The sequence below is a fragment of the Anthonomus grandis genome, chromosome 17 (genome assembly GCF_022605725.1).
Source record: "Anthonomus grandis grandis chromosome 17, icAntGran1.3, whole genome shotgun sequence".
NCBI lineage: Eukaryota > Metazoa > Arthropoda > Insecta > Coleoptera > Curculionidae > Anthonomus > Anthonomus grandis.
Genome location: NC_065562.1, coordinates 1,223,696 through 1,232,715, shown reverse-complemented (window position 1 = coordinate 1,232,715; position 9,020 = coordinate 1,223,696). Strand labels below are relative to the sequence as shown.

The 9,020-nt window shown below is 34.2% G+C and overlaps 1 protein-coding gene across 1 annotated transcript; it reads right to left on the bottom strand.

Annotated features, from left to right (window-relative positions):
* Nucleotides 1-1,210: 1,210 nt before the first annotated feature.
* On the bottom strand, nucleotides 1,211-4,022 carry LOC126746360 (uncharacterized). The gene is made up of 2 exons (XM_050454586.1): nucleotides 3,736-4,022; nucleotides 1,211-2,202 (listed from the first exon to the last, which is right to left on the bottom strand). Exons 1-2 carry the CDS (start codon nucleotides 4,019-4,021, stop codon nucleotides 1,382-1,384), a joined length of 1,107 nt encoding a protein of 368 aa, XP_050310543.1. The 5' UTR covers nucleotide 4,022; the 3' UTR covers nucleotides 1,211-1,381.
* Between the last annotated feature and the right edge of the window lie 4,998 nt (nucleotides 4,023-9,020).

The following is a 9,020-nucleotide window of genomic DNA, read 5'->3' as shown; positions in this document are numbered from 1 at the left end:
CAAATTCATTATATTCTTCGAATAAAATTAACCTGAAAAAATTTGACATAGACTGTCCTAATTTATCTTTATACGAACAACTAAAAATATTATTAGCCCAAATATTAGGAAAACAAAAAAAATAAACCTCAACTACATAAGTCTATGTAATTTTCACTTAATTTAAGAAAAAATATATTCTTATATTATATTTATCGACTTTTATTTATTATTTTTATAATCCAATCATAGAGGGCGCTAGGTCTTAAATCCCACCGCCTCATTCCGACACCAATTACTGAGAAAATATATTTTTTAACAATATATTTTTTCCATAAAGTCACACTCATACGACAACGTTGCTTCTCTTCCCCCCCGGCAACACCGCATTTGCAACCTCATTTGCATATCAACAACCCTCATTTGCATATCAACCATCCACACATTCACATTCTTATCTTCCCGCCAAAATTCTGACCAATCACGGCGCTACGCACCTCCCCGCACATCTTTCCACCCACCAATCACAGCCCTCTATTCCATATTGACTCCGCCCACTTACCCCCACCACTACCCTACTTTGCATAAGCTCCGTCCCCTTTTTCACTCCACCGGAAGTCCATAAGAATTACATGGGGACACGTCATAGCCACCCGCGTTTTTACACTACTCTACTCCAAAGATGTGCACGAATGCGCAAGAGTCACAATCTAAACGACACCGCTTAAAATGCTGTGCTCTCTTCGCTACAAAGTGCACCGTAAAGCCGGGCGTCCACCGAAAGCGGTGCTGTGCTGTGCTGCGTTGGGCTATGCTGTGCTGTGCTGGGCAAAGCTGTAGTTGGACAGTCCACCAAAAGTTTGTCGTGCGTTAGCAAGCATAATATGATCTTATAAATTATTAATCTTTTAATTATGTTTAATAATATAGAAATTGAAAAGAATCTTTTTGATTTAAGTTCAGAAGAGGATGATTCCGAAGATGAGCATACAAATAATTTATTAAGTTGTATGCTTATGGCGGATAAAAGAAAACACAGATTTTGGATATCAAATCATTTAGTAGAGCGAAAACAATTTGGCGAATTTCATAAATTAATTCCAGTGTTAAGTGATGAGCAGTTTAAAAATTACTTTAGGCTTTCTAGAGCTCAGTTTGTGGAAATTCATGAATTAATAAGATTTGAAATTATAAAGCTTAATACGAACTACCGAGAAAGTGTCACAACAGAGGAGCGTTTGAGTGTATGTTTAAGGTAAGTTATTTTTTTGATTATTTAAAAGTAATATTTTTAGTTTTTCCTGACACAAATTTATTCCATCATAAAAAAATAATCTAATAGGTATTAAATAAATAATTAATATTTCTGCTATAATAGCTAATAGTAATATTAATATAATAATTATGGATTATCTAAATTCCAATTTCCAAAGTAGCTTCCTGCAGTTTCGTCGCTTGATGACTGGTTGGATGTTGATTGTGGTGACGGTAGCGGAGTAGAAGTATGATGATGATGATTATGATTATTATAAATTGAGTTCGAATGTTGGGGTGGCTGTAGTGTGTGAAAGTAATGTTGGGAACCGTGAGTACCAGTGCTGCTGCTGGCGTGGCTCGTAAAATTACTCAGTTCCGCCTCAGTAACAGCATCAAATATTTTTCGCTTAATGGAAACTTGTAAATGTGGAGGCATAGCAGCTGTTGTTAAATACATACTGTTGAAAAATTCCTTAAGAGGATCATTCGACCGCAATTTTTGTTCAAATTCTTTTCTTTGAGCGTCTCGCTCAGCAGCCCTAGCCTCCCTTTTTTCAGCTTGTTGTTTCATTATCGATACAACGTTTTCTTGCCATTGACTTTTTTTCTTCTTAACAGGCTCTATAAACTCAGGATTTTTCTCTTGGGTTTCTCTACTACTTATTTGAGTTTCTTCGTCAGTCACTACCGTCTGTTCAAAGTCACTGTGTGATTGTTCGTTTTGAGTTTGTATTTCTTCATGTGGCCATGTTTCCATTGTATTTTCGTTTGATGATTGCGTGTCAGCTACGTTGGAACATCTTTTTCGGTTGGTCATATATGGAATCAAAAATTCCATTTGTTTTTGGTATACCCACAACCGTTTTACCGCAGGTGCTGCGTCCCCACTTTTACATTCATTTTGCCTTTTTAAAGCGTCCCTGAAAGAATCCCTTAACTTTTTCCATACCCGTTTAGCCTCTTTTCCTAAAAAAAAAAACTAATTTAAATATTAATAAAATTAAAAAAAAACTTTTTTTTTTTAGATTTCTAGCGACGGGCGATTCCTACAAAACAATTGGATATAGTTTCCGTTTAGGAGAAAGAACTGTCTCAAAGATGTTAATGAAGTTTGTTCATCCCTTTGGTCCCAGTTGCAACCGACATTCATGAAAATGCCCGACCAAGAGTCTTGAAAAGCCTATGAATTGGAATTTAGAGAACGATGGCAGTTTCCAAAATGTGTCGGTGCTATAGACGGCAAGCATGTGGTTATAAAAGCCCCACCGAATTCAGGTTCATCGTTTTTTAACTACAAGAAAACTTTTTCTGTAGTATTGATGGCCATAGCAAGTGCCAATTATCAACTGATTGCAGTCGACATTGGGTCATCAGGCAGATTTAGTGACGGGGGAATATTTGCTGATAGTCCTATTGGGCGAAGGTTAAAAACAAATTCGTTTAATTTTCCTGAACCTAGTCTCATGGAAAATTATAATGAATATAATTTTCCCTTCGTATTAGTCGGAGATGAGGCATTTCCGCTCATGGTAAATCTAATGAGACCATTTCCAAGACGATCTTTAAATAAAGAAAATCGTGTTTTTAATTATCGCTTGAGCAGAGCTAGACGAGTTATAGAAAATACTTTCGGTATATTGGCAGCAAGATTTCGAATCTATAAACGTCCATTGGAATGCAAATTGGAGAGTATAGATAGCATAATTAAAGCGACCTGTGTTCTACATAATTATTTAGGCACTAGGGAAGGTAGATCGCCTAATATAAATGAAGAACAATTAGGAAAAAGTTTGCCTGAAAATCAGTGGTTGCCATTAGCACATAGAGGTGTAAGAGCAACAGCTGAATCTTTTGCCATAAGGCAGAACATTTGTAACTACTTTAACTCTGACACAGGAAGGATTCCGTGGCAAGATAAAATTATGTAAATAACCAGGAGTAATAAAACAAATTGTCGTACGTTTTGTATTTATTTTAAGTATCCTGTACCAAATTTCTTGAATAAATGGTTCTTTTCGAGTTAAAATAAAGAATAAATAAAAATAAATATTAAAATTTAACACCCTATACCTTAGTAACCATTTACTTTAGGTAAGTATGGAATATAGATAAATAATATAGGTATACAGGGTGTTTTACGTAACCACACTACTGTAAACTACACCCCTACTCGCTTATTTTGAATGAAACAGCCTAATATTGTTACTTTTTTGGATTTCACATTTCACACTAGATTCTAAAAACTTTAATGTATCACACTTTTCTTTATCCAACTGTTTTTAAAATACAGGATGCCAAATAAATAATATAGTGACTTTTACGACTTTATGGGACTCTAGAGCTAATTCTGTTAAAAGATGGAGTGAAATAAAGTTCATTTTTCTATCTTAACTTTTTCGGACCAATCTGTGTGATTTTTTAATTTTGTGTTTAATTTTGTTTTTAATTTTTAATTCTGTGTGAATTTGTGTGATTTTAATTTTATTTATTTAAACTTACCGTCTGTTATATTGCACTTTTTTGAGACTTCTTCCCAGACAATATCACGTGCGTCTTGACTTTTATAGTTCTTTTCATCTACTTTCCATAGGCAAGGATTTAATCTCACAGTTTCAATGAATTGTTCCATTTTTATCGTAATTAATAAAAAAAAAACAAAACGAGTTTGCCCGTCTCCGCACAGCGTCAATCGAACACAAAGCGAAGTCATGCGGCCCCGCACGACATAGCTTGTCTCGCCGCACAGCGCCCCAGCTTTAGTGGACGGTACTTCATAAGAATGCATTGGCAACCCAGCACCTCTCAACGCCGCTCCACCCAGCACAGCACAGCACCGCTTTCGGTGGACGCCCGGCTTAAAGGATCAACAGCTTTCGCTTTTGGGGGGCGTGCCCTGCGCTTGGGCGAGCCACCAATCCCAGAGCGACCCAAACGTATAAATATAACCCACCTTTTGTCGTCCCGACAGTCGATTCCCATGCTCCGTAGGGGTGGTAAGATCAGTTCCTTTTGGGATCAGGTGCATCTGCTCCAGTTCCGGCTGTGAACCTAGCTCCGTTAATTAGGTGCAGGTGCACCGGGCTGAACCAAGATCGAACTATGCTTTTTATTTTTATGACCCTCTCCTATTTACTGTACTGACCCACCTTTTAGTGTTATAGTTAAAATCAATAAAAATAAAAGATTTTTAAATAATATTCACATAAGTTAGGTATTATTATTATTAACAAAAATTTTACATTCTAAATTCTATGTCTATGATTTCTATGTTCAATTATAATTAATCATCCTGTTATTCCTGTTAGGTAGGTATATATAATGTAATATGTATGAATTTATGAAAGCAAATAGCAAATAGTTCAAATCAAATACCCCTTTTAAGAATGTAAATGAATATTATTACTATGATACTATATACTTATACTTATTATACTATAATAACTTATATATTTCTGCTTGGCTTTGGTATTGATATCCCGATTCCCGAGAGGATCAAACCATTGAAATTGTATGTTTGGCTGTTTCGCTGTTCTGTTCGATAATCTGCGGTTAGATGGCGGTAACTGCACTGTAATCTTTTATGTAGGTGCTTGACGGATTCGTTTCGAACCGGTTCAAGATCTGACGTTACACTAACAAATCCGTAGTGCACCTACACCTGGGTAAAATTAGAAATATGAAAAAAATAATACATAGGGTGTTTCACTTAAAATAACAAAGATCTTGCCGGTTTTATATAAAATTTAATGTAATTTTTTATGTGGTGAACATCATTATAAGTTTTTAATTTAAATTGACACCCTGTAAAAATTATTATCAATTTTTAAGTCTACATTTTGTATTGCAGAATTTAACTCCAAATACACCACAATACTTTGAAAGATATGTCAAATGGATAGCCATTAAATATCTGCCCTTTAACTTTTTTGATGACGAGTCGACCAGGGATTTTTTCAAAGAGCTGCATGCACAAAATGATCCTCCCAGAAGGACCCTAATGAGAAAACATGTAATGGAAACTTTTTCACTAAAACAACAAAACGTATTAAAAACCTTAAAAGAAAATAGTTTCAATATTTCATTTACAATTAACGGATGGTCATTTATTAGTGGAAAATCATTTTATGGCATAACCGCTCACTTTATGGATAAAGATGCAATCTTTAGTATTGGATTTTGTACCCGCACGGAGAGCATACTGGCATGGATATCGCTAACATTTTTTATAAATCTTTAAATGATTATAATTTACTGGATAAAATAGAAGGCGTCACGGTAGATAATGCTTCAGTCAATACAAAATTTTTGGAAAAATTTTACGATGAAAATACGATCATGAAAAGAAATGGGAAAATGTTTAATGTAGAAGACCAGCATTTTAGATGTTTTGTTCACATCTTAAACTTGGCGTCCAGGATATTCTAAAACTTTTAAAGCAAGATGAAGACATAGAAGAAGAACTAGAAGATGATTTCGATGACTTTCAAACCGAAGATGATAAAATACATGAAAATATATGCCACCTATAACTAGGTTAAGAATATTGTTTAAGAAAATTAAATACTCTGAACAATTACAAAATAAACTTAAAATTTGTTGTGAAGCAAGCAATATTACTTACCTAAAAGTAACATTAGATATTTCGATTCGTTGGAATTCAACCTATGAAATGATTTTGTTAGGGTCAAAAATGAGAGCAGCTATTGACGCTTTGTGTTAAAATAATAAAGATTTAAATTGTTTTAAAATAAGTCAATCAAAATGGGATATGTTGGGTCTTGTACAAAAATATCTACGATGCTTTAAGTATTTAAGTACTATATTATCAGGAAATTCCTACCCTACCTTGCCACTTGTAATTATTGTCTTCAATATGCTAATCGACAAAATTGAAAAATTGCTGCTAGATCTGCAACAAAAAACTGAATGTTCGCCAAATAACGATATTTTTATAAAAAGTTTTATAGCAGGTAGGGATAAAATTCTGAAGCATTATTATAAGGCTAACTGGGTATATTGTGCTTCACTAATATTAGATCCCCGACACAAGAAAAATTTGCACTTGCCACTTACCGTTTGGGGTGAAGAAATGACGATAAGATCATATGAAAAATTTGAAGAAATCTATCGTGGCAAATATGCTCCAACTAAGCAAAATCCAATTGTCCAGCAGACCGAAGAAAATTCTAATTCGGATGAAGATATGGACATTGAATTCTTATTCAAGAAGGCAACGCCCCTCTCGGAGACGGATGAGTTTTGGAAGCAGGAGCTTAATGCTTACTTTTATTCAGAAAGAGCGCCAAAGGGGGAAAAACTATGGGATTGGTGGAAAAAAAAAGATTAATTATTCTCACATATCAAACATGGCCAGAGATCTTTTGAGTATCACTGCATCAAGCGTTCCTTCAAAACGCCTTTTTTCAAAAGCTGGCTTGGTTGTTACCAAACAACGGAATAGACTCAACTACTACCAATTCATGGTACACTTGTACATTAAAAGATTAACTAAATATTGACTACTAAAACTTAGCTTTTTATTGGGTATTTACAGCTTGACAAATATTAAATGAGCTGCGGGGCGTAGGTGAGACGGGAGGTAACTCCGCTCGTTCCGCGTGTGTTCAGTGGCGTGCGATATGATTTTACACGAACAAAATAATAGATGTAAATTACTTTTGTTTTATAGATTTTTCATACAAATTGATGTTAATAAATTATTACATGCATAATTTAACAAAGCGTATATTTTATACAAGGTGTTTGAAAGGTCGATGCGAAGTCTTAAAGATGTGATGTGAGCAGGTCATTTGGAGTCTTTTAAACCAAATAAACCTAAGTGCAAAGTCTTACCGTGTTCGAGATATTTGAGATTTTCGATTGTTATTTTTGATCATATACAGGGTGTTTGCAAGGTCGATACATTGTCCTGGGGATATAATATGTGAGGTCATTTAGAGTTTTTTAACGCGAAAATACCTTAGTAAAAAGTCTTACGGTTTTCGAGTGTTTTTATTTAATTAATTATTTATGATCAAATATTTCATATGCAAGTCTCAAATATCTCGAAAACAATAAGACTTTGTACTAAGGTATTTTTGGTTTAAAAGACTCTAAATGAGCTGCCCTATCATTTCTCCAAGAGTTTGCATCGACCTTCCAAACACCCTGTATAAAAAGACAAAATCTAATTACGAGTTACAAGCCTATCCTTTAAATAATTTATAAGTAATGATTTTCTTACAGTTTCGTTATTTGTGGGATACAGTTTTTAAAAATAGGGACAAATTTAAAATAATGTTAGATCAAAAAGAAAGATAGTTTACTAATTATAATATTTAAATCTTTTTATTTAAAAAAATTTATTAACGCAGAATTAAGTGAAAATAAACTTTAATTTGACCCTAAAAATATACGAGGCATGTCCAGAAAGTAAGTGTACTGAGCCTGTCACGGCGGTAGGGAATTGTTTTTTCCACATGTTGGCTGCACTGCCGCATAGCGTGATTTCTCCCCTCCACAACAAGACCGCTTCGAGGTCAGTACGTTGAGAACTATAGACGCAGCAACACGTTTAGTGAGAAATGTCAATCTAATCTCCCGCCAAGTGTGAAATACGCGGCGTTATCCGTTATCTCGTTTGGAAGGGATTAACTCCGGTTGAGGTTTGTAATGAGGTACAAACTGCATATGGTGATAAAGCTATGAATCGTACAAGTGTGTTCAAGTGGTGTCGCGAGTTTAAAAATGGTCGTACATCTGTGCATGATGATCAGAGGAGCGGAAGGCCTTCAATTGTGACTGAAGAAATTTTGGAAAAAATCGAAAATGCGATCCGTCACGATCGCAGATTGACCGTGGATGAATTTTCTGCAATGTTTCTCAAAAAAATTTATAACCTATAAAAATTTAGTACACTTATTTTCTGGACATGCCTCGTATATATATATATATATATATATATATATATATATATATATATATATCTAATATACAAAATATGCTGTTTTTATCATTTAGTTTCACAGTCACTACCATCAGTATCATTATCAGTTTCAAGGTCGCTATCACTTGATTCATCAGCATTGTCTAAAGTTATTACTAATGGTTCAATTTCCTCCATCATATAGTCTGTCTGCCAATATTTATGCATTTGTACAAAATCATAAAGCTCATATTTTCTTGCAGACGGATCATGAGTTATTCCTAAAAAAAACAATTTTTATACAAAATGAAATAAAATTATGACAGTGAGACTGCCGAACTAGTTTTATACTGCTCTGCGTGAGTTAAATAATTAAGAAATAACCGTACCTTTTTCTCTTAAACAATTTTTGCTAATTTTTCAGAAAAGCGAGTGAAAATAAAGTCTGAATTAATTTCTGTACGTAAAACTTCAACCGAAAATTAAAATATCTAAGAAGCAATATTTAGAAATGCGTATGCGTATGCAATACATCATTATAATATGTATTTTTTACAGTATGCAATAGGTAACTAAAGATATTTACCTTTTTTAGATAACCAATCAATCATATGCTGCTTAAGCGAAGATTTCGTAGGGGTCTTGTCTTTTTGCATCGAGTGATATGGGGCATTATCTAAAACGATTATGCTGTTTGCAGGTGTATTAGGTAGCAGCTTTTCTGTAAGCCATTTGGTAAAATTAGTTTGGTTCATTTGGCCATGAATCACCAGAGGTTTGTCCCGATTTAAATACTAAAGAAGCATTTTCCAAAAATTCATTGTTTGATCCCGCATGTACAACAATAAGACTGTAAATA

What these genes read in the sequence shown, in the direction of transcription:
- LOC126746360 (XM_050454586.1), bottom strand. Translation starts at nt 4,021, where the DNA reads ATGCATTCTTATGAAGTACCGTCCACTAAAGCTGGGGCGCTGTGCGGC. An exon ending in AAAGTGCAATATAACAGACG is followed by an intron (nt 2,203 to 3,735) that starts GTAAGTTTAAAT and finishes TTTTTTTTTTAG; the next exon opens with GAAAAGAGGCTAAACGGGTA.